The sequence below is a fragment of the Dermacentor andersoni genome, chromosome 9 (genome assembly GCF_023375885.2).
Source record: "Dermacentor andersoni chromosome 9, qqDerAnde1_hic_scaffold, whole genome shotgun sequence".
Classification (NCBI taxonomy): Eukaryota; Metazoa; Arthropoda; class Arachnida; order Ixodida; family Ixodidae; genus Dermacentor; species Dermacentor andersoni.
The window spans coordinates 116592501-116617874 of NC_092822.1; the positions used below are offsets into that span (position 1 = coordinate 116592501).

Sequence of the window (25374 nt, forward strand, 5' to 3'; positions counted from 1 at the left end):
GGCTAGTCGATTTTCGAATTGAGATCTCGAGGAAGAATTGCGGTTGGGTAGGCTATGAAAGCGTATAGGGTAGATAAGGGGTAATAAATAAGTAAGAATATCGGGGATGGCAAGTGCACTAGAGAATAGCCAAGACCTCATAAATGTGATAACTTCGGGAAATTTCCTGCCATAAAATGAGGATACCGTGCCCAAGGCAGGAACAATGAGAGATCGCCGGCAGAGGCCTATTAAAGAGTACGATGATGATTATTCTAATCTTCATGATAAGAATGACTTGTGCTGCTAACGTGGAGGAAAAGCGGCAGAGCAGTCAATGGTGGCTGCGTAATTTGTATGTTACAATTGAGCCATGTAAACACAAAATACACCATATTTTGGTACAATTTCATCTGAAGACATACATTTTGTATAATTGATAGTGAGTTGAATTTTGAAACTAGATTGTGGGATTGCATCAAATTTAAGAATTCATCTGCGTACTGAAAGACGCAGATGAATATGGAAAAAATACAAGCCCAGCAACATTTCTCGTGCCAGAACTCACTTTCTAAACGGTGACTAATATCGTAAATACCTATCACAGGACAAGACGCGCACGGGTGATATGGTAATAGCGTCCTGCTATTACATGTCAAATTCTCAATCGTTGAAGCAAAAGAAGAGATTCGTCTACACCATGCGCGACCAGGCGTCCCCATTTGTGCTTGCATGCGATGTCCATTCCTAGAAATTATGGTGACTTGCAAAGTGATGTAGCGCGTTTCTTTTTCAGTTCTACGTGAATAACAAAGAATATTTCAAGTCCGATCAACTTCAGCTTGAAGGTCCTAACTTCAACGAATTGGGCGCCACCATAGAGTACGCTGACATGTTTCAAGGAATAGTACCCGTGGAGCACCACTTCATTTACAGCGAGATTACGGACGGCCTTAGAGAAGGTTCCAGCAAAAGTGTGGTAAGCTTATCACGCCCGAATGGGCTTGTCATCTTTCCCTGAACTTCTAATAAAAAAAAAAACATAGCAGTGCTCCAACAACATTGAAATCACTTGCTATGCCGGTTATCTTATATACGAAAGGCTAAGGACGTCACACTTCACGTCGCAAGCTGGCGCCGCCGTGGCAGCTTGGGCGACAGTTAGCTTTAACGGGAAACTTATGCGGGGAGTGCTACGTGCTTCGCATTGCTCTCAGGAGCACCTTATCCATTATGTGGCTCGGATGCTTTTAGGAGTGCATTGTTTATTAAAACGTATGTTTAACGCGTGATTATAAAGAATGTATGCGCTCTTCGCTGAACTTTGCTTAGAGAGAGAATAAACATTTTTATTGGGTGAATGCAGCTTTGAAGAGGCGTCCTGAATGCAGAATGCCTTGAGCTCGGGCCGCGTCCTGGGCCCTCGCAATCAGCCGTTGCTGATCCTAGAGGTCGGCGCTGGCCAAGGCTCTCTCCCAAAACTCGTTGGTGTGCTAAGGATTCGGAGGATTTAATGGTGCCCCTCTGCAACTCCCTACTATGTGCCTGAGGGACCCGGGCTCTGCGCAGAAGCGGCATTGCGGAGAGAATTGTGCAGGGGCTATGAGGTGATTTCTGGTTGGGTGGGGGAATGTATCAACCTGTAGAGATCAGAGGAATCGCTGCTGCTCTCTAGGTAGTGACTTGTGGCGGGGGGGGGGGGGGGTCATATTTTCTGCGAGTTAGCTTGTAGTGTGTTGTGAAGTCTTGGTACGAGACTAGGGGGTGCATGTACTCGGGTTCAGATTCCTCAGCGTCGGCTCGGTGGGTCAAATGTTGAGCCAAGTGGTAGGCGACATCGTTGCCAGGAATGCCGTGATGAGCTGGCGCCCAGATTATCATGGCTGATCTCGTTGGCGGCTTTTGATTGATGATCTCGAGCGTAGTGGCATGAATTCTGCCGCTAGCAAAGTTGTTGCACGCCTGTTGGAAGTCGGTCACTATGACTTCAACCTCTGTTTGGGAGAGCGCGAGGGCTATGGTCGCTTCCTCGGCTTGGAGGGGATCGTTTCGTGTGAGCGAAATGCTGCTCCGATGTGCTTTGTTAAGGTCTACGGTGGCTGTTGTGGCTGTGCATCTGGGGTAAGAACCCGCGTCCGTGTAGGCTGTAGATGGTAAAGTCCCGTATCGCTTGTGTATGGCCAGGGCTCGGGCATCCCTTCACTCTCTGTGGTGCACTGGGTGCATGTTGCGAGGTAGAGGACGTACGGTGATGTAGCTCCCGATGGCATGGGGTAAGCACAGTTTGAGGCGGCGGATGGCTGAGTGGGGCAGAGAGTCCCAGGCGTAAGAGGATGGACCTCCCCGCTTCCGTAACCACCAGTCTTGTTCGCTGACTGGATAAGTGTGCCTCGATCAGCTCCTCGGCCGTATTGTGCACACCTAGTCGTTGTAGGCGTTCTGTGGACGTACGGATCAGAAGGCACATTGCCTGCTTATATGCCTTTCTGATCATTGCGTTGATTTTGTTGAGTTCAGTCGCGTTGAGTAGCGCATATGGAATAGCGTAAGTTATTCGAGACACGACGAAGGCTTGGACCAGCCGAAGCATGTCCGCCTCTCCCATGCCTCTTGTCTTGGCTGTTATTCGCCGGATCATGTGGGTAACTTGGGCTGTTGTATTCTTAAGCTTGTTAATTAATATTGTATTGGTGCTATCCGACTGGAAAACCATTCCCAATATCTTTACGCTGTGAGACGGAACGATGGTGTGTCCCTCCAGTTGTATGTTTATAGTAGGCGAGTCGGATGCGTGCCTCTTTCGCGGTGAGACGAGCTGTAGCTCTGACTTTTGGGGGGCGCAGCTCAGGCCGCATGACTTAGCATAGTCGCTCACCACGTCTGTCGATACCTGCAAGCGGCTCTCCATTTCCGCGATGGACCCTGTGGACAACCAGATAGTGATGTCGTCGGCATATAGGCCATGCCGGATTCCCGGGATGTTATCGAGAAGTGGTGGTAGGCCTATAAGGGTGATATTGAAAATTGAAGGGGTTTGTGGCTTGGTCCCCGAACTTTACGATGGCTTTTCTATCTGAGTGGAAATCTCTAATATAGCAATACGTCCTAGCCCCACAGCACAGCGTGTTTCGCCTCTGTAAGATTGCTGTATTCTTGACGTTATCGAGCACCCCTTTAAAATCTAAGGCGAGGATAGCCGTGGGGGAGTTGCGTGTCGCTGGTAGAATCGCCTCCTCTTTCAGGTGAATTAGCATGTCTTGAGTTTAGAGGTGTGGATGGAATCCTATCATCGTTGTTGGAAGTTTCCCCGAGTCTTCCAAGAATGGTGAGGGAGATCGGTCGCAGGTTCTCAATGGCTGGTGGCTTGCACGGCTTCGGTATCAGACGAACCCCGGCAATTTCGCAGTCCTCGGGAAGGTTTCCTTCCCTCCATCCTTCGTTAAGATGAGCGGTAAGCTATAGTAGCGAGGGGTGTCAAGATTTACAAGTGCCTTATTGGTAATTCGGTCCATTGCCGGAGCTATGTGGCGTCTCAAGCGCATCATCGCCGCTGTTACTTCATACAGATGGATGTCCTCATCTAGGAGATCGTTAGGGGTGCCGATATAGGGTGGCAGAGCCTCCGATAGCTGTGTGGGGAAGTAATGGGCTTTGAGAGTTAAAAGGAGGTCTGCATCGTTTCCTGGAAATTGGTGAATTACTGGGGCCATATTGTGGTGAGATTCCTTTTTGCTGCGGGCCGGGTTGATTAAATACCTCAATAAATTCCACGTCTTGGAAGTACTCAGTCTTCCTCTCAAGCTGTCGCAGAAGGATAGCCAAGTTTCTCGGCATAGCGTGGTAGCGCATTCCGCAGCCTCTTGTGTGAGTAGTGTGATTCCCCTCTTGAGCTTGCGATTTAATCTTTGCCTTTTCCCACGATTCAGCAGGCTACGCCGGGCTTCCCACATGTGGAGCAAGCGAGCGTCGATGCTCGGAGTGGTGGTGGATGTTTCAAGCATTTTGGTGTGCGCCCTCACATCCTGGTGAAGCTGCGTGATCCAGTCCTTAATTGACTGAAGCTGTTGGCTCTGTTCGTTCGTAGCTCTTTCTTCTCTTATCTCCCGCAGATTGGCCTAATCCGTGAGGCGAGCAGGGCCTATCCTGGTTTTGTATTCGAGCCCATGGAGAATGGTAGCTAGCAGCGTGTGGTCGCTGCCTAGGTACTCCTCCAGGTTGGTCCAGCAAATTTGGGGGATACTTTTGGTGAGGGTAAGTCGGGGTTCGCGTCTCTTTGAACACTTGTGCTGAGCCTCATGCTATTCCTTGGATCGTTCACGAGTGTGAGATCCATGTCCTCAATAACTTTCTGAAGCAGGTTTCCCTGGGGTTGCTGTACATATAAACCATTAAAGTCGCCCACTATTACAAGCGGATGGTTCCCTGCTGGCTACGGGGCTCCAAAACCTGTTTGATGACTGATGGCGCGCCTTTCGGCCGACAATAGACGTTTAGAACAAACATGGGACTCTCCTTCTATGTTGCCTGTGGGATAATTTCGAGCAGAATGGCAAGAGGTTCGGATTGTTGGAGATGGTGTTGAACGGCCACTAACTTCTTATGACCAGGGTGTGAATGCTGTCACGTGTATCGATGCCATACGGGAGGTATCCAGGTAGGCGGACGTGCGTGTTCGTTCCTTGCAGTGCGGTGATTTCAGGTGGTCTTGTTCATGTAGCGATGTACTGTATCAGTGAGCCATACTTGTTCTTGTAGCTCCGGCAATTCCACTGCCACACCATGGTTTCGCCTGGGGAGCCCCCGTGCTTACTGCGTATATGCTGAGGAGGAGCCATCTTCGTTATTAAGGGGGGGTGATACGTGCACAAGATGGGGTTCTGGGGAGCCCAGAGGATTCGGCAAATCTGGTAGGGTCTGATGAGCTGCTTTCTTGGGGCGCCGGCTTTGACGAGCTTCCAGTGCTACTACGCGTTCCTCTAGTGGCATGATGCGTTCCGCCAACTGAGTGCTAGAGTGTTGTTGAGTTGCGAATTGTTGTTACTGTGCCACTAACTGTTGTATAGCTGTGAGTTGTTGCTGCATAGTAGCATGAAGCGATGTCTCAAGGCTCTGAATGGCCTTTGCTACTACCTCCTCTACCTTCTGTCGAGATAGCTAAAAGACGATTAGAGTATTGGAAAGATGGCGGAACAGAAGATAGTGATGGAGCGGGAGCTGTTGCAGGCGAATGTAATCGTACAATTAGTAATAGAGCTTTCAATCACGAAGTTCGAAGGAAAGGCAGTAGCGCAATTAAAAAGAAATAAAATAAACGGGCACGAGACGAGTGCAGAAATGGCGCTTTGAAGATCGAAATCACACAGGCATAAGGCTTGACGGCGATCAATGTAGTCAAATATGAATCAGGTACTCTAGGGGACTATTTTGCCCGCCTCTTTTCGCTGGGGATACCAATAAACATCATCCGCTAGGTCCCGAGCGGGCGACGTGTGAGGCACGCTTCCTGCTCTACCCTGCAGCCTTGCTGCTCCTTCATGCCATAAGGTGCCTCCTCACTTTGCGACTGCGTCGGCCTGCTCTCCATAAATATCCCTTCATTGACGGTACGCTAGCCCACAGACGTGTTTCCGTCGACATGAGCACTCATGATCACCCTGTAAAAATGAGTGAAGCACAATCGGAGCCAAGGCACAACTGCATACGCGATAGCTCGGCAAAGTGCTGTTTAATGGCATGATTGTTCCCCTCTAATGGTTTCGTTTGCAGCCTTCCCAGAATACACGATCCGTTCAACCACTGTTCGGTCTCTATCCGAAGACAAGTACCCTTTCTTTCCATGCCCACAGCTCCGGTTAGCTCAGCGGCCCCGTAGTACCGCACACCGCTATCACCGCATCGTTGCAAGCTGCGTGAAGTTGTGTAGGTTGAGCGTGTGCCATGTTTGGGGCTTTTCTCAAGTCAGCTACCCTTTCACACAATCTAGATTGACGAAGGCCGACGAAATTCGATGCCACAAACCTGGTGTTCCTGGGTTCGCGGGGGGGATCGAAGAGAACTGACTTTTCCGTGAGCCATACCTTCGCGATTTGAAGGCCGCCTTATTCGGTAGTGACATTTCGAAGAAACCAAGCAGCAACGGTGGCGTATTCATTCAGGTAAGAGTCTGCAGTGGGTTATTTGACTTGTTGTTCATCACAACGCAACGTATGACCGACTTATCGTAAAGTAACATACGCCAAATGTTTCTGTTTATCACATCTATGTTTTAATCGTGTCAGTTACCACGCTGAGACTACATGGATACCCTCTGGAGTCGCCGGCAGCCTCGCGGCCAGTAATCGACCGCTCGACCGTTAAAGCGAAGCTTTCTTTTAGTCTCCTCCCAACATTCCTGGCACTGTATGCTGTGCTGGTCTTTCCGGGCGTGCCACTGGGTTTCTTGTAACACTACCAGATGGCGCCCGCCTCCGTGCATTCAGGCCGGCGCCGCAGCGTTTCACAGTTATGCGTAAGGCACGTGCTGTGCTTGCTTTCCTATGCGACGAAAATGCCGGTGCGGGACTGTGCAGGTCACGTGCTGGGTTTTGATAGCTTAAACATTAACATCGTCCATATCCTTAAAAGAGCGCTTGGAGCTGTCGTCTCAGCAGTGTGCTGGCAACGTAAGCTTAAGGAACAAGTAAACACGCGCCAGCAAAATGCCTCCAAAGCGTGCACTCAGCGTGGAGGACATCCAGGTCCGAAAGGAGCGTCGCGCGGCACAGGAGCGTCTTCGCTACGCAGCGAAACGTGGTGCACACCGCGAATGTATGTATACAATGTGTGCACACAAGTATAATAATTGTTTTAATTGCATACGGCCCCATAAAGTTTAACACTTCCGCCACGATGCGATGTGTCACGTGAGGTAATGACAATGCTCAATCGCCTCAGAGACTATGAACAGTGACACACAATCACGACTCAAACAAAGACGTATCGCTGTGGGTTCTGTGCACCACGCAGACAAACAGCAGTCAGTGCTTCACGCACGGTAACGTTCAACATCAACGCGCTACTCTTGTATTGGACTAAACGCTGAAGAAATTACACATTCGCCCCCAACATCACCGCTAATTATCGTCCGATAAAGCAAACAGCATACAAAGCTTCGATTACATTGATTCCCACATTGCGTGGTATCCGCATATTTTTACATTTTGCTTCGATGCATAAAGTGAGGGCGATTCAAAACAAATGGCCAACGCTCACAAGCTGCCATGTTAGATGCCGTCGGTGCCGCTTTACCCTCTCCTGACAATTATTTCACGCAACGAAGATCGCAGTCGGCTGATATTTACGGCCTCATTGGCTGCCATGCATCCGAGACTGGCCTAGCTGGGTCAGCAGCCGTGCACTGCAGCTCAACCCTATCTTTCGTTCGCGCTATACGTATCACAATGGGCATCGGTGTTCACAAATATACAGTGGACTCACCGCCTACTTCGAGCGAACTTTACGTTTTATTGCGATAGCAATTATACGGACACTCCAGGCGCATTTCTGCCGTCGCCGTCGGCGTGAGGTTCCGTATGAGCGCAAGCGTGTGAGGGGTAGCTGGCGAACGCGGCTCAACTTCGCGTGCGCAAGCAAGAAACGCGGCCCGGATACGTGCCGTCTTCTGTGGCGCATTAAGCATTAGAAAGCAAGCATTAGGGTGGCTAGCAACCCTAATGCTTCACATCTAGCGTCACATTGTTTCAATTGCGGTTGTAAACCTTTGAAGACACAAAAATTCTTTCAGGACACAAATGCCAAACCACACGGGAAATAATCGTGGCATTCCACATCAAAAGATTAGGAGAGACTTGCGTTAGCCATGCATCTTTGTCTCTGTTAGAATGCGAATTTCAGTATCTTCACAACACGTGCGTTAATCTGAAGCAGTGTCTTTTTGTTGTTTCCTTTTTTGACTTCCCGAGCTCCTGATATGTTTAACTTATACCTTTATGCCTTGTCATCTTCTTATGCTACGGTTTTTTGCAATCACCTATATATATATATATATATATATATATATATATATATATATATATATATATATGTTCTTCGCTTCAATAAAAATTTCTAGTCTGTGTCCGTGTTACTTCGCGCCACAATCCAAGATAATGACACCCATGCAACTTAATTGGATATGAGGTTGATCCACAGGGTCGACAAGAAGAGAGTGAGCCGGCCTAAAGTCACTGAAGGCGGAATGAGTGGCGCGAAAGTGCAGACCGAGATTAAGCTCGCGTGGACAATGCTCGATAACGGTCAACAAAACGACGATGTTTCAGCGATCGTGAGCCCGGCAGAGCATATGCCGACAATAGCCACAGTCCCTCCTCCATGGGCGACTAGTACGGCTCGGTTCGGGGCAGGCTAAATGATTTCCTTCAGCCGACGGCGAAGAGGAGCACTCATAATGGACACTTGTGCCCCAGTGTCAATCAAAGCGCACACAGGAACGTTGTCAACAAGAACGTCCAAAAGATTCTGTTTCGTGGGTATAGTCAAGCAAGGATTTCTTGCCAATGTGGTAAATGCGGCTCCGCCTTCGGAAGCTACACTGTCTAATTTTCCGGTCCGGGGTGCGGCGAGTCGGAGAAGGAGCACGGCGTGACGGAGGCGAACGAGATGGGCGGACTGCGGGCGCAGCGGCGTCTTGCCAGAGCTGTCGCAGAGTCAGATTATAACAATAGTAAGAACTTCTTTATTTCCATCAACGATGAATGAGACTGAAGGTGAAAGTCGCTTGAGGAACAAGCAACTTGAATGAAGCCCGCAGCCACCTCTACAACGCAGGCAGCTATAGTATACATGCAGAGAATACAAAAGGTTGAAAACTAATGCATTTTCGCATGCAGCAGTCACACAAGTTAAAAAGCAAGACAAAAGATGATGCTCTTTATTTAATATGTCAGCAAGGATTGTTGAAATGTACACGTACTGTTTGTACAGAAGTTGTTTGTAACCAAATATATGATTTATGAAGTGAATTTAAAAGGGTTGGAAGTGTGTGTGATATTTTTTGCATAGAATAATTTGCCCGCGTAGTGACCACTTTCCACTCTTCTATGTGACGAGTCTGGTATGAATGCGTATTTTTATTGAGTTAGAAAACTCACGAAAAAACTTTAAAATTCCGTTTACCTCCAGTTTGAACACCAGGTTGAATTTATAGCTATAAAGAATAAACACGCGCGTTATGTTTCCCTTCAAAAATAAATTTGAAGTATGGGAAATATATGTACATTAAAAAGGGCTCGAACAAACCTTGTTTGCAGTAAATGTATTCTTTCCAGATTTCTACGTGTCTTTGTAGCCCATACAAATATACAATAATAAAATAAAGAAAAAAAACGGGTGTATTGTAAACAAAAAGCTCAATTTCGAAAGGTAATATATCTCTGTGTCACGCCATCATAACAACAGCATGGAATCACTTGCCTAAAACCGGTTGAATGTGCACATCCCAAAGTATATCTTGTGTGAACATAGGTCCAAGTATTTTCACACTACTTACTATTTTGCTTGTCGCGCGCGCATAAAGAAGGGTGCTGGGAGTACAATTTATTTGCTTCAATTCGGCCTGAAATTCACGGCTTTTGTCTTGTTTGTATTAATTTGTAGAATGTTTGCTGCTGACGATTCTTGGAGAGTCTTACAGCGAAGCTGTATACCAGAACCGCCCAAGAAAATTTTCGTGTCGTTCGAGTGGGCCGATCCCAGAGATAGTGCAATGCCGGGCCGACTCGTGGCGGAGGTGAAGCAGGCGTTAAGCACTGCCCATACAGGGGCCGATACCGAAGGTAGTGCAGTAGCGGCCCTACTTAAGGCGGAGGTGAAGCATGCGTTAGGCACTCCCCAGAAGTGAACCGATCCCGAAGGTAGTGCAATAACGGCCCGAACCACGGTGGAGGAGAAGCATGCGTTAGGCACTCCCCAGAAGTGGCCCGATCCCGAAGGTAGTGCAATAACGGCCCCACCCACGGCGGAGGTGAAGCATGCGTTAGGCACTCCCGAGAAGTGGGCCGATCCCGAAGGTAGTGCAATAACGGCCCGACCCACGGTGGAGGTGAAGCATGCGTTAGGCATTTCGCAGAAGTGGGCCGAGCCTGAAGGTTCTGCAATACCGGCCCGACCCACGGCGGAGGTGAAGCATGCGTTAGGACCTCCCCAGAAGTGGTCCGATCCCGAAGGTAGTGCAATAACGGCCCCACCCACGGCGGAGGTGAAGCATGCGTTAGGCACTCCCGAGAAGTGGACCGATGCCGAAGGTAGTGCAATAACGGCCCGACCCACGGTGGAGGTGAAGCATGCGTTAGGCATTTCGCAGAAGTGGGCCGAGCCTGAAGGTTCTGCAATACCGGCCCGACCCACGGCGGAGGTGAAGCATGCGTTAGGACCTCCCCAGAAGTGGGCCGATCCCGAAGGTAGTGCAATAACGGCCCCACCCACGGCGGAGGTGAAGCATGCGTTAGGCACTCCCGAGAAGTGGGCCGATGCCGAAGGTAGTACAATAACGGCCCGACCCACGGTGGAGGTGAAGCATGCGTTAGGCATTTCGCAGAAGTGGGCCGAGCCTGAAGGTTCTGCAATACCGGCCCGACCCACGGCGGAGGTGAAGCATGCGTTAGGACCTCCCCAGAAGTGGGCCGATCCCGAAGGTAGTGCAATAACGGCCCCACCCACGGCGGAGGTGAAGCATGCGTTAGGCACTCCCGAGAAGTGGGCCGATGCCGAAGGTAGTACAATAACGGCCCGACCCACGGTGGAGGTGAAGCATGCGTTAGGCATTTCGCAGAAGTGGGCCGAGCCTGAAGGTTCTGCAATACCGGCCCGACCCACGGCGGAGGTGAAGCATGCGTTAGGACCTCCCCAGAAGTGGGCCGATTCCGAAGGTAGTGCAATAACGGCCCGACCCACGGCGGAGGTGAAGCATGCGTTAGGCACTCCCCAGAAGTAGGCCGATTTCGAAGTTAGTGCAATACCGGCCCGACCCGCGGCGGAGGTGAAACAGCCGTTAAGCACTCCCCACACGTGGGCCGATCCTGAAGATAGTGCAATACCGGCCCGACCCGCGGCGGAGGTGAGGCAGGCGTTAAGCACTCCCCACACGTGGGCCGATCCTGAAGATAGTGCAATACCGGCCCGACCTGTGGCGGAGGTGAGGCAGGCGTTAGGCACTCCCCACACGTGGGCCAATACCGTGATTAGTGCAATACCGGCCCGACCCGCGGTGGAGGTGAAGCAGTAGTTAAGTACTCCCCATACGTGGACCGATCACGAAGGCTGTGCAATGGCGGGCCGAACCGCGGCGGACGTGAAGCAGGCGTCAAGCATGCCCCATCCTGGGCCGATACCGAAGATGGTGCAATGCGGGCCCGACCCGCGGCGGAGGTGAGGCAGGCGTTAAGCACTGCCCATACGCGGACCGATCCCGAAGATAGTGCAATGCCGAGCCGACCCGCGGTGGAACTGAAGCAGGCGTTTAGCACTCCCCATACGTGGGCCGATACCGAAGATAGTGCAACGCGAGGCCAACCCACGGTGGAGGTGCAGCTCGCCATTAAGGTTCCCACATACACAGATTGACTGGTCATCCTTCCTCAAAGAGTGAAAGGGCACTGAGTTTTTTAGAGCATTATTGGCTTTATTCTGAAGGCTACCAGGTTCAGATGACGTAATATATATGCTAGCATGCTCAGCGTACATTATGGATTCCGCATCTCTACACATATTATTTAGGTCATTTATATACACTATAAAAAGAAATCGGCCAGGAATACTGTCTTCAAGAACACCTCTGCTGATGTGTTTTAAATCTGAGCGACAATTATTTATTTAGATGCATTAATAGCGATTATCTAGGTAAGATTTCATGAGGTTTAGAAAGTGCCCTCGAATACTATAAATTCAAGCACTTGAAGTAATGCGAAGTGATGGATGCGATGAAATGCTTTAGTGAAATCAATGAAAAGGCCGGGCACGAGATTCTTGTTTTCAAGCTTTTCAATTTTTGGCAGCAGTGGCGGCGGAGCCAACATATTTACTTACTTTGATCGTCCTACACACAGGTTTTGCTGCCTCGAGGCGCAACGGCGTCGACTGCCACTTGCGGACTTCACGGCTGCGTCTGTGCGGGATTATTCCCGTTTTGCCACATCATACCGTCTTTGGTTGGGTGGCATACGCACTTACTGCTGACGTAGCTTTCCGAGTGAAATCAGCGCCCCCTGACCTTTGGCTGGCACTGCCCCTGGCTATAAAGGACCTGCATCTTCTACCCGACCGACACTTAGGCAGCAGTAGCAGCGGAGCCAACATATTTACTTACTTTGATCGTCCTACACACAGGTTTTGCCTGCCTCGAGGCGCAATGGCGTCGACTGCCACTTGCGGAGTTCACGGCTGCGTCTGTGCGGGATTGTTCCCGTTTTGCCACATCATACCGTCTTTGGTTGGGTGGCATACGCACTTACTGCTGACGTAGCTTTCCGAGTGAAATCAGCGCCCCCTGACCTTCGACTGGCACTGCCCCTGGCTATAAAGGACCTGCATCTTCTACCCGACCGACACTTTGGCAGCAGTAGCAGCCGAGCCAACATATTTACTTACTTTGATCGTCCTACACACAGGTTTTGCCTGCCTCGAGGCGCAATGGCGTCGACTGCCACTTGCGGACTTCACGGCTGCGTCTGTGCGGGATTGTTCCCGTTTTGCCACATCATACCGTCTTTGGTTGGGTGGCATACGCACTTACTGCTGACGTAGCTTTCCGAGTGAAATCAGCGCCCCCTGACCTTCGACTGGCACTGCCCCTGGCTATAAAGGACCTGCATCTTCTACCCGACCGACACTTTGGCAGCAGTAGCAGCCGAGCCAACATATTTACTTACTTTGATCGTCCTACACACAGGTTTTGCCTGCCTCGAGGCGCAATGGCGTCGACTGCCACTTGCGGACTTCACGGCTGCGTCTGTGCGGGATTGTTCCCGTTTTGCCACATCATACCGTCTTTGGTTGGGTGGCATACGCACTTACTGCTGACGTAGCTTTCCGAGTGAAATCAGCGTCCCCTGACCTTCGACTGGCACTGCCCCTGGCTATAAAGGACCTGCATCTTCTACCCGACCGACACTTTGGCAGCAGTAGCAGCCGAGCCAACATATTTACTTACTTTGATCGTCCTACACACAGGTTTTGCCTGCCTCGAGGCGCAATGGCGTCGACTGCCACTTGCGGACTTCACGGCTGCGTCTGTGCGGGATAGTTCCCGTTTTGCCACATCATACCGTCTTTGGTTGGGTGGCATACGCACTTACTGCTGACGTAGCTTTCCGAGTGAAATCAGCGCCCCCTGACCTTCGACTGGCACTGCCCCTGGCTATAAAGAACCTGCATCTTCTACCCGACCGACACATTGGCAGCAGTAGCAGCGGAGCCAACATATTTACTTACTTTGATCGTCCTACACACAGGTTTTGCCTGCCTCGAGGCGCAATGGCGTCGACTGCCACTTGCGGACTTCACTGCTGCGTCTGCGCGGGAGTGTTCCCGTTTTGCCACATCATTCCGTCTTCGGTTGGGTGGCATACGCACTTGCGGCTGACGTAGCTTTCTCAATGAAATCAGCGCCCCCTGACCTTCGACTGGCACTGCCCCTGGCTATAAAGGACCTGCATCTTTTACCCGACCGGCACTTTGGCAGCAATGGCGGCGGAGCCAACGTATTTACTAAATTTGATCGTCCTACACACATGTTTGGCGGAATCTTGTATGTTTCCTTTTCTTACTTACTCGTCGCTGCTGCCAAACGTGAAGTGTAAATGTCCGGTACTAGAGTGATGCCTGAACTAACCAGGTTCCTAAAAGACATTAGGCAAGAAATGCGTGACATGCGAAGCGCTATGGAAAAAGAACTCCGAAAGGAATTCAAAGATATGAAGCATTCTATTGATTTCTTCACCACCCAGTTTGGTGCAATGACGACATGGTGTGCTGCAATTGGGAAAGAAAACGCTTCCTTAAAAAAGGAAAACACTGCTTTGACAGCCAAATGTCAGGAACTTGAAGGACAAGTGTCTGGCCTTGAGGAGAGGGTGACAACCCAGGAACAGTACTCATGAAACAGAAACGTTGAAATTAAAGGTGTGCCATTAACCGAAAATGAAAATCTTTTTGCAGCAGTAGCGAAGCTCTGCAGCCTGGTCAATGAGCCTTTCTGTGACGCAGACGTCGATGTTTGCCACCGTGTGCCGCGGAAAGACGGTGGCTGTCCGAATATTGTCGTTCAGTTTTGTTAGCGTTCAAAGCGTGATGGGCTCATTGAAAAGCGCGAAAAAAGCTTGTATCGGCCACTGATCTCGGTAAATCTGGTCATGCTTCCATTTTCGTAAATGAGCACAGGTGCCCAACACTCAAGAAGCTTCTTGGGCAAGTTGTTGCGCGAAAGGAAGACAAACAGTGGAAGTACGCGTGGACTCGGGATGGCAAAATTTTCACGTGGGAAACTGACTCGTCACGGGCACTACGCATGTCTGCAGTTCAAAAGCTTGATAAAATGGAGTAAGCGCTTCCAAGTGCGCGTTGGACATCGTCCTTACTGCAGCAGTTAAAGATGGCTGAACGACTATTCACACTAACCGACGTTGGTAACATATTTTCTAAGAGAAATAAGTGCACGTCCTTTTTACATTTTAAACATGCAATCTGCACGCAATAAGGACGATGATCTCAATGCATTGCTGTCTTCTTTTGGTTTTTTATTTGAAATTGTCATTCTGTGCGAAACATGGAATCGCAACGAAGAAGTACTGCAAATATCAGACTATGTCTCTCGTTATCTGAATCGCTGCAATAAAAAAGGCGGCGATGTTCTGTTGCTTACTAGGACTAACTTGCATTGCGAATTGTTGAAAGACTTTAAGTGCTGGCTTTGAAATTTTGACTGTTCTTCATGGTCGCAGAATTTTTTCTGTGGTATATCGCTCACCGGGAGGGAATGTGGTTAATTTTCTTAAATACATCGACAACCTGCTATCCTGGGTTAACGATAACGACTACAGTTTAGTTTTGGGTGGCGATATTAATATTGCGAAACAACTGTTAAGCCTCAACGGTTTATTGCACCGGTCACGCGATGACGAAGATGACGCTGGCCATGATAATGAATATATACAGATGAAGAAGATGAAGGGGTAATGTAATGCTCACAGAATATCCCTCGCGCGTGGAAGCGGCCAAACTGGCCACTGGTTAAGGCGGGAAACGCCATATGAAAGGTTTTAAACGCGAAACATGCACAATCTCTGTGGAACGGCAGCGGCCATTCAAAGGCGGAACAACTGGAGTGGCACGATAGTTAACTGGTGAAGTCGGTTCCCGAACATTGTAGGGCCCGATAAAACCAGGAGCGTGAACTGGGGTCCACAGCAACACTTCGTCTCCAGGGTGGAAGGAAACGACACAGTGAGATGCATCATAGCGAATTTTGTGGTCTTGTTGACTGGCGTCGGTTTTGAGGCGGGCACGTTGGCGACACCAGGCAACGCGCGAAAGGAACTGCTCACACACTGATGTGGACGTAGGCACGGGGACCCCGAAGAAAGAAGCGTCGAGGATAGTGAGCGGTTGGCGACCATACACGAGGAAAAAGGGGCGAGTAGCCCGTAGTGCGTTGGACGGCCGTGTTGTATGCGAAAATGACGAATGGTAGAATGACATCCCAATTGGTGTGGTCAAGGTTGATGTACATAGATATCATGTCGGACAGCGTGTGATGAAAGCGCTCTGTGAGACCATTAGTTTGAGGGTGGTAGCTGGAAGTCGTTTTATGGATGGTATTGCACGCACGGAGAACATGGTCGAGAAGTTTAGAGAGAAAGGTCCTGCCGCGGTCACTCAGAAGGACACGTGGGGCTCCGTGCCGTAAAAAGATGGCTTCCAAGAAAAAGGCTGCAATGTCCTCTGCGCACCCCGAAGATAGTGCAGCTGTTTCAGCGTACCGTGTCAAGTGGTCTACAGCTGTGACGATCCATCGTTTACCGCCAGTGGTTAAGGGTAACGGCCCATAGAGCTTGATACCAACGACTCTGAAAGGAGCTTCAGGACACGGGACAGGTTGGAGCAGTCCAGCCGGAGGTGAAGTCAGTCGTTTGCGGTGTTGGCAGAGAGGACAGGAAGCCACGTATTTCGCTACGCTGGTTGCAAGTCCAGGCCAAGAGAAACGGCTGCGAATTCCCTCGTAGGTTTTATGGAAACCAAATTGACCGGCAGTGGGATCGTCGTGAAATTTCTCCAATATCTGGGGCCGAAGTGATCGGGGAGCGACAGGAACCCAACGGTGTCCTTCGGGATGAAACAGGTACTGGTATAATAGCGAATTTTCGATCTTGAAGTTCTTCAGCTGCCGACGGAGCCGAGCGTAAGGTGTGTGATATGACCCGCGAATACGTTCCATAACGGAGTAGCAGTAGGACTCATTACGTTGGCTAGAGGCAAACATATGAGAATGGCTGGAAGGGAGCCGGTCGAGAGCAGCGAGCGAAGGGAATGCAAACGACGCGCCCTGCGGTTTCCTCGCGGAAGGTGGTAAGCAGGCAGCGTTTGAAGACGGTGGTAGGGGACAACGAGAGAGTGCATCGGCATCCTGGTCTTTCTTTCCAGATTTGTAGGTGCCGTCGAAGTCGTATTCTTGTAAACCGAGTATCCAACGGCCGAGACGTCCCGTTAAATTCTTTAGCGTCACCAACCTGCACAAGGCGTGGTGATCAGTAACGACCGTAAAGTGGCGGCCGTGCAGATAAGGCGGAAATTTTCGGACGGACCCAACAACGGCAAGACACTCTTGCTCGGTAATCGTATAATTTTTCTCTGCAGCTGTTAGCTTGCGACTTGCGTATGCAACCACACGTTCTTCAGAATTTCGCTGACGTTGCAGAAGAACAGCGCCGATACCGTGTCCGCTGGGGTCAGTATGTAGAAGAGTGGGCGCGGTGTTGTCGAAATGACAAAGCACAGGTTCGGACGTGAGGGCACGCTTGAGGGCGTCAAAAGCAGTTCGGCATTCGTCCGACCATACGTAGGGAGCTCCAGAAGGAAGGAGTTGATGGAGCGGCGCCGCAATGGTGGCAAAGTTGCGTATGAAGCGCCTGAAATACGAAGCTAGGCCAAGGAAGCTACGCAAATCTTTGGCGCGTTGAGGCCTGGGGAAGCGGAGGACAGTGGTAATGTTGTCGAGGTCGGGTCGAAGGCCCTCCTTGCTGACAAGCTGTCTGAGCACTTTAATGGTTTTGCTGGCCAAGTGGCACTTTTTTGTATTCAGCTTAAGGCTAGCAGCTGAGAGGCATGTCAGGACTTCGTTGAGGCGCTGCAAGTGCTGATGGAAGGTCGACGAAAATATGATGATGTCGTCAAGGTAGAATAAGCAAATCTTCCACTTTAGGCCCCGTAGTACGGTGTCAATCATCCGCTCAAATGTGGCGGGAGCATTACACAGGCCAAAAGGCATTACGTTAAATTCGCAAAGTCCATCGGGTGTGGGAAAGGCGGTTTTCTCCTTGTCTGCTTCGTGCATGGGTATTTGCCAGTATCCGGAGCGTAGATCAAGGCTGGAGAAATACTCCGCACCTTGTAATGAATCTAACGCATCATTGATTCGGGTCAGTGGATATACATCTTTGCGGGTTATATAGTTCAAGGCACGGAAGTCTATGCAAAATCGCACTGAACCGTCTTTCTTACTCACCAAAACGACAGGTGACGACCAAGGACTTCAAGATGGGCGTATTATGCTACGTGTAAGCATGTCGGCAACGTGGGTATTGATGACCTGTCGTACAGCAGAAGAAACGCGATATGGCCGCCGGCGCACGATGGTAGTTCCATATGTGTGTATGCGATGAGCCGTCGCAGAAGTCTGTCCCAGAAGAGGAGAGTGGACGTCGAAGCAGTCTTTATGCTTGGATAACAACGCCTGTAACTCCCCCGTCTGTGTGGCGTTAGATCGGAGCCGATGGTACTAGCGAGATCAGAAGCAGGGACCGGATGCATAGCTGTGGGTGGTTGTGAAACAGCAGTAGTCGAGGTAAGCGCAGAGACAGGCTGAGTGTCCAAGACGCACATGAGAACGGCGCCTTTAGAAAGCAGGACTGCCTCATTGGTTGTGTTGAGTACAGCCAAAGTGGCCATGCCATTGGTGAAGCGAACAAGGCTGGGTGCCACAGCAATCCCTATGGAAAAGCAACGAGCTGATGGTACAACTAAAACGTCACCATCGGTGATGTCAGAGTTAACTGCAAGGAGTTGTTCGCAACCAGGGGGCACCATAGAATCGCCAGCAGTTTGTAAGCGAAAACGCGGTTCGTGCACGTCGTCGGAATTGTCGGTCTCTGTCAAATTAACGAGGCGTTGACGGCACGAGATGAAAGCAGACACCGAAGAGAGAAAGTCCCACCCTAGTATTAGCATGTGGGCACAGAAAGTCTACACTGCGAATTGGATATGGTGGCCTATCCCGTCGATCTATACTCTAACGGTGCACTGCGCCGTTGGCCGAATCACAACATTATTTGCACCTCGAAGAAGAGCTCCACTGTAAGATGTAGTAACTTTGCGTAGACGAGCGCACAAGCCGGCGTGAATAATAGAAATAGCTGCTCCCGTATCAAGCAATGCTAGGACTGGTACACCTTCTATGCACACGAATAAAGTATTGGCCGGGCACCCTGGAGGAATTGTAGTCTGTGCGAGTCATGCAGCTTTCCCTCCAAAAACTGCACCATTTAGTTTTACTATCGGTAGTCAGGAGTGCGGGTGGCCGGTTGCAGGGGTGATGTCGAGCGTCGGAGAGAGGAGGGCGAGCGACGACGCCGTGGACGGTAGTTGCGAGGCGCTTCGGGAGGTGGAGAAAGTGAGCTTGGGGAGAGCCGGCCTTAGTAAGGACTCGGAGGAAGCAACGGGTCTCTCTCGTAAATATCGTAGCCACGGCGTTCGTCCTGTTGTAGTCTTCGGCAAGAACGCGATATGTGACCGCGAGTACCACAATAATAAAAAGTGGGGCGGGGGGCCGGCCCGGTAGTGTAAAATTCTGTGGCAGGCGGACGGGGTGGTAGAGTCGTCAGATGATTGGGGGCAGTAGCAGGAGCAGGAGGCGCTGTCCGAACGAACGCTGGTTGCATAGCCGCAACCTGAGCATACGAGGTGGATGGCGAAGGAGGGCCACAGCTCGCAGCGCAGGTCATGGAGGATAGCTCCTCTTTGATGTCGCGCAGGCCATGAACCGAAGGCTGAGGCTGAAGAACGGGAGGACTGAGCAGGCCACACGCTTGGAGCTCTTCACGTATAAGAGTCTGAATCAGCATACGCAGGTCGGTATCCGACGAAGGAGGCGCGTCACCGGCGACAGGTTGTAAACGGATGGACTGCGGTCCGTCCAGGTGTTGGCAAGTCGCGATCACATCGTCAACGGTATTAGGATTCTTGATCGCCAGTGCGTTGAACGCGACGTGAGCAATGCCGTTTAGGATGTGACGAACAGGCTCAGATTCCGTCATGGTGGCGTCAACACGGCGACAAAGGGCGAGGACGTCCTCGGTATAAGATGTGTATGTTTCCCCGGGAAGTTGCGTGCGTCCATCAAACTTTTTCTTGGCGACCTCAGAGCGGACGTTGGGAGCGCCAAAAATCTGGTGAAGCTGGTGTTCGAGTGCAGCCCAGTCAGGCAAGGTGCTCTCGTGGTTGAGGAACCAAATCCTGGCAACGTCAGTGAGGTAGAATGCGACATTGCGAAACTTGTGCATGTCATCTCACCGGTTAGACTCACTCACGCGGTCATAATTGTCCAGCCAGTCATCAACGTCGCCACTACGAAGGCCAGCTATCATGGTGGGATCGCGCTGCCGCGTGCTGACTGTCCATGAAGGAACGGCCGGTGAGGCCGAGACGGTGATGCCGGAGGTTCCTGGAGGATCTTCTTGGGGCTTCCTGGCGGAACAGTGGAGCAAGCGGCGGCCTGAACGAAGCTCCAGGGAAACTCGAAGGCGTAGAGGACGAAGGGATTGAAAGCAGCCTCCACCACTTGCGAGACAGCTGTTAAGCCTCAACGGTTTATTGCGCCGGTCGCGCGCTGAAGAAGATGACGCTGGCCATGATAATGAATATATACAGATGAAGAAGATGAAGGGGTAATTTAATGCTCACAATATTAAGATGCTACACGATAGCCCTATTCGCAGAGAAACATTGCGGGTACTTGAATCAAATGCTTGCATTAATACAATTACTGCTCCTACTCGTATTCAAGGTGACTGCCAAAACTCGATGTTTTCATTACGAATTTTGACACACACAACATTAAATCAGGCGTCATCACTGCTCACGTCAGTGACCACTTGCCTGTCTTTCTACTTGTTAATTCACCTCTGTTGCGCTCGCGTCTTTCTAAAGATCAACACTTCCCATTTCAGGATATTAACCCATTCACATTTGAGAAATTTCGCAACGAAATATTGCGCATAAACTGGCAAGACGTGTATAACGAAAAAGACTGTGACAATGCGTACGAATTGTTTATATCCTTTTTTCAGAGCGCTAACAGAAAGTTTATTTAAACACGAAACAAAAAAGCCAAAAAAGCAAGGAAACCTTGGATTACTGACCGTACGTTGAAGTTGATCGAACAAAAAAGATGTTCTTTCAAAGCAATTCCTAGGCACAAGGGATGGAACAGATTTAGCAGAGTTCAAAAATTCCGAAATAAAGTTAATGCTACTTAAAGGCAGCAAAAGCGCAATATTTCGAGAAATTATTTAATGAAGAAACGATAATGCGAACCGATATCACCTGGAAAAAACTAAACAGTTTTCTTCGTGTAAACAGTCAGCCATTGAATGCAGCAGAGTTAGAAATAAATAATCAGCCGACATCAGGCACGGCATTGGCTGACGCTTTTAACAATCACTTTGTATCGCTGGTGAATAGTTCCTACGATCCTCGTTGCACAGAATACATAAAATCAAAAGTCGTCGAAAGTGCATATCTAAGGCCAATAACACTCATGAAATCTACAGCACGATTCTCAGCCTTCGAAATAGCAAAAGTTGCGATATCGATGATTCGCAGATTCGCCCAGCTAAGCATGTTCTAGACCTAATCTGCCCTGTCTTAGAGCACGTGCACAATCTTTCATTGGCGAATTGTATATTTCCTCGGCGCATGCAAATAGCGAAGGTAACAGCACTTTTCAAATCTGGCGACAGAAACGAGCTCTCAAACTAGGGGCCAATATCGATCCTGCCTATTTTTTCTAAATGTCTCGAGAAATTGATTAACACAAGAGTAACCTCTTTTTGTAAAAAGCACAATGTGATTACAGATTACCAGTATGGGTTTAGAAAAGGTCGTTCAACAGAAATAGCTTTACCGATGCAAAAAAAGATAATTTTGCGAGGCTTTGAACACAATTTAGTTAATCTCGGTGTCTTTATTGATTTTTCGAAGGCTTTTGACACCCTTAATCACAACGCTCTACTAACAAAACTTGACATTTATGGCTTTAGAGGAACTTTCCTGAACTTAATTAGAAGTTATTTGCAGTAAAGGTATCAGACCGTTGTCGTAGGGAACAACTGTTAAAAAAATTTGCCAATATTCGCTGGAGTTCCTCAAGGAAGCATACTAGGACCACTGTTGTTTAACCTGTATATAAATGACATAACTAATATCAATAGCGGCGCACAATTTGTTATCTACGCCGACGACACTAGTTTATTCATAACTTCTAAGGACGTGAAAGAATTGCTATGTGTTGCTAATGATACACTAACACAAATAAAGAAGTGGAGTTGATTCAACTCATTAACTATTAATACTACCAAAACAAAAGGCGTGCTTTTTCAGCCAAAAAAGAAAAGGCATGGTATTGAATAGGTACTTCTTTCATAGACGTAGTACCATCGGTTAAAAGCTTAGGTGTCATATTCCAAGAGAATATGTTGTGGAATGACCAGGTTAACATTATTGCTAACAAACTTGCACGAGTTGTTGGAATACTAATAAGATTACGCGTTCATTTACCATTAAGAGTGAAGCTCCTACGTTATAATTCTCTTTTTTTATCTCATGTTAACAATTGTCACCTCGTATAGGGCAACACAACTAGCAATAACATCAACATTCTATATTTATTGCAAAGGAAAGCCATCCATGGAATTTCAAACTCTTCATTCGATGCGCATACTGATCCTATTTTTTGTAAACTAGATATAGCACCGATAAAATCAGTCTACAATACAGTTTTGCTAAAACGCTTTTTAACAGAAAGAAAAGGTAGCACTAATTTTTACGAGCACTTGTCAAGGCTAACATCAAATACATACAGTTTCAGTAAACGTCACAGAGAAACTTTGCATATTCCGCACTCAAGAACTGAGTCAAATGCTGCGCCATGAACTACCATCTCTACTTAAATATCTTCATTAATCGCCATACTTATTATCATTTCCATTAGGTGCCCATACTAGCCACTCATATTGGCATTCACGTGAATGCTTGGTGCTTTTCTTTGTGTTTTGTTCTGATGTACACGCATTCTAAGCTTTGATTGCACAGTGACTTATTTAGTTTTGTATTTCTGTGAATGTTACCAGTAAATGAAAAGTGATTCACGTTGTCGGCATTTTGTTGTTTTCCTGTTGCTGTTTTTCGTAACTTGTATGAAAATTACATTTTCTGCACTCATGTAAATTTTTCACCGCAGTGGGAAAGTAACTTTGTGTAAATAGTCCCATTTATCCACACATTTTTCATATTTAAATTGTTTTTTCAATACATCTATTCATCTTGTATTTATGCACGCATTGCTACGTGATGCCCAGGAAACCAATAAGAGACACAGACCTAGTCAAGCCGATTTTATTGCTTTTTGTCTGTGCCCCTGTCATCTGTACGTTGTATAGATACAAAATAAAGTTCAGTTCAAGTTCAAGCTGTCATAGAATGCATCCTTTTCGTTGAAGTAGGGCTAATGCAGTTGACATGCGTTTCGCGAATCCAAATTTAGCTTTAGAGATCAGATATTTCTTACCGAAAAAAAATAGACACTTGCATATGTATTACTTGTGTAAGGAAGAAGTGCGCCATGCAGAGCTGCGGAGCAGGATCGCCAGCGCTACGGGAGTGGGGCTCGGGTTAGACGCTGTTCCTGGTGTGACTAGCTAAGGCTACGCTGTTGCGTCTTCCTGTCGGCGTCTTTCGTGTCGTTCAAAGCAGTGTCGGACTTCTTTGCCATAATTGGTAGAGGTTTGCTGGGTCTCCTGCAATCCTGGAATTGCGCAGCCGGACTCTCCCTGCCATCATGACCACCGAAAGCACGCCGACCTTACCACCACCCCAGTCTTCCGTAGCCCCGGCACACTCCGTCATCGGGACCCTCCCATCTTCAGTGGCACTCACGACCACGACGCTGATGAATGAATCTCATCATACGAACGCGTCAGTCTGAACAACAAATGGGATGACATCACGAAATTGACCACCATCCTTTTTTACTTCACAGGAATTGCCCACTTGTGGTTTTGGAACCGCGAAAGCGAAGTCCCAAGCTGGATGGTGTTCAAGACAAAGTTCAGCGAGGTCTTTTGCCGCCCTGCTGTTCAAAAGCTTCGTACAAAACAGCGTCTGCAGTGCGCTCTCAGCAACCTGGTGAAACCTTTACCAGCTACATCGAAGATGTCATCGATCTCTGCAAACGCGTCGATGCATCCATGACTGAGGACAATAAAATCAAGTATATAATGCAGGGTATCGACGAGAACGTGTTTCAGATGCTTATTCCAAAGAGCCCCTCTACTGTTGCCCAAGTTATTGAACTGTGCCAAAGCTGTGACGAGCTCCGCCGTCAACGCCTCCTCACCCGCCGTCCTGTTCCCAATCAGGAATCGTTGTCCGGCTTGACCTCTCCTTTTCGAGATTCCACCCTCCTCTCGCAGATCAAGGCTTTGGTCCGTGAAGAAGTTGCTCACCAGCACTCTCTCATCTCCGACCCGCCGGATTAAAGTTCGTCCCTTAGTCCGACCCTACCACACGTTATAGAAGAACTAGTGTCCGAGGCCCTTCCTCTGGAACGGGCGCCTCAACTCACCGCATGATTGACTTACGCCGACGCCGTCGCACGACCACGACCACCGACCTTCCGGGCGCCGCCTACGATGCCTAGTCCTGTTTTTACCTCCACGCCGCCATTACCTCCAGTCCATCGAGTAATTCATCCCTGGCGCACAGCGGACAATCGGCTTATCTGCTATTCCTACGGTATTCCCGGACACGTTGCACGCCTGTGCCACCGCCGTCCACTGCATCCACGTGGCGACCCACATATAGCCGCGTACGACCATCCGTTGTCTTACGCTCCATACCGCGATTTACCCCTTCCCTGCGCAAGCCTTCGCACAGTTTCTGACCGCCATTCTCCTTCTCCTCGTCGTCGCTCGTTCTCCCCGATGCGCCGACGTCCCTCTACCGCTTACACGGAAAACAAAGTGGCGCAGATCCCGAGGCAAGAACTGCGTCATGCCGCAACGCTCAAGCCCTCTTCTTTCGCCGCCCAACGTTATTGATGTCGCTGTTGAAGGTGTCTCTGTAAAAAATGATGGGGTTTTACGTACCAAAACCACTTTCTGATTATGAGGCGTGCCGTAGTGGAGGACTCCGGCAATTTCTACCACCTGGGGTTCTTTAACGTGCACCTAAATCTAAGTACATGGGTGTTCTCGCATTTCGCCCCCATAAGGTGCCTCTGCGCTTGCCCTCATCGACACAGGTGGACACAGGTGACGCCATATCTGTGACTGCCGAAAGACTATGCCGGTCAATTCGAAAAGCCACGACGCCTTTCTTCTGTCCTTTACTCCGCACGGCCACAGCCCAGAACGTTCAGCCGGTGACTGCGTGCACCGCCAGACTTGAAGTTCAAGGAGTGGTCTACACAGTCGAGTTCGTCGTTCTTCCCCACTGTTCCCACGATATTATTTAAGGTTGGGATTTTCTCTCCTGTCACCAAGCTGCCATTGATTGTTCACGTGCAGAAGTCGCCTTCTCTTCGCTTGGCAATGTCATATCTGATGACATTTCGCTTTCCTGCACCAAGCTGCCCCTCGCTGACGACATCCAAATACCTCCGCACGCATCCGTTCTTGCACCTGTATCCTGTTCCGTTGCCTCTGACTCTACCGTACTCTTCACACCTTCCACTGCTTTCGTTCATCGCAACCTCTCACCACTCCCAACTGCTCTGCTTGGCCTTCAAGTTAGTGCGACTCACCTTCCCGTATACAACCACTTACAATTCCCGATTACATTGCTTCGCGGTGA

General features: G+C 49.3%; 1 protein-coding gene across 7 annotated transcripts in view; it reads left to right on the forward strand.

The window, feature by feature from the left end:
- LOC129384461 (uncharacterized) overlaps window positions 1-25374 on the forward strand; it is a 209746-nt gene that overhangs the window by 62345 nt on the left and 122027 nt on the right. For 6 of the 7 annotated variants that reach the window (XR_011890088.1, XM_072284284.1, XM_072284285.1 and 3 more), the window contains one exon: window positions 776-958. The exons of the other annotated variant lie outside the window; for it this stretch is intronic. Coding sequence is in view for 5 of the 6 variants with exons in the window: in XM_072284284.1 (XP_072140385.1) it covers window positions 776-958 (183 nt within the window). In the remaining variant the exon portion in view is untranslated. The remainder of the gene's footprint in view (window positions 1-775; window positions 959-25374) is intronic. 7 annotated transcript variants of the gene reach the window in all.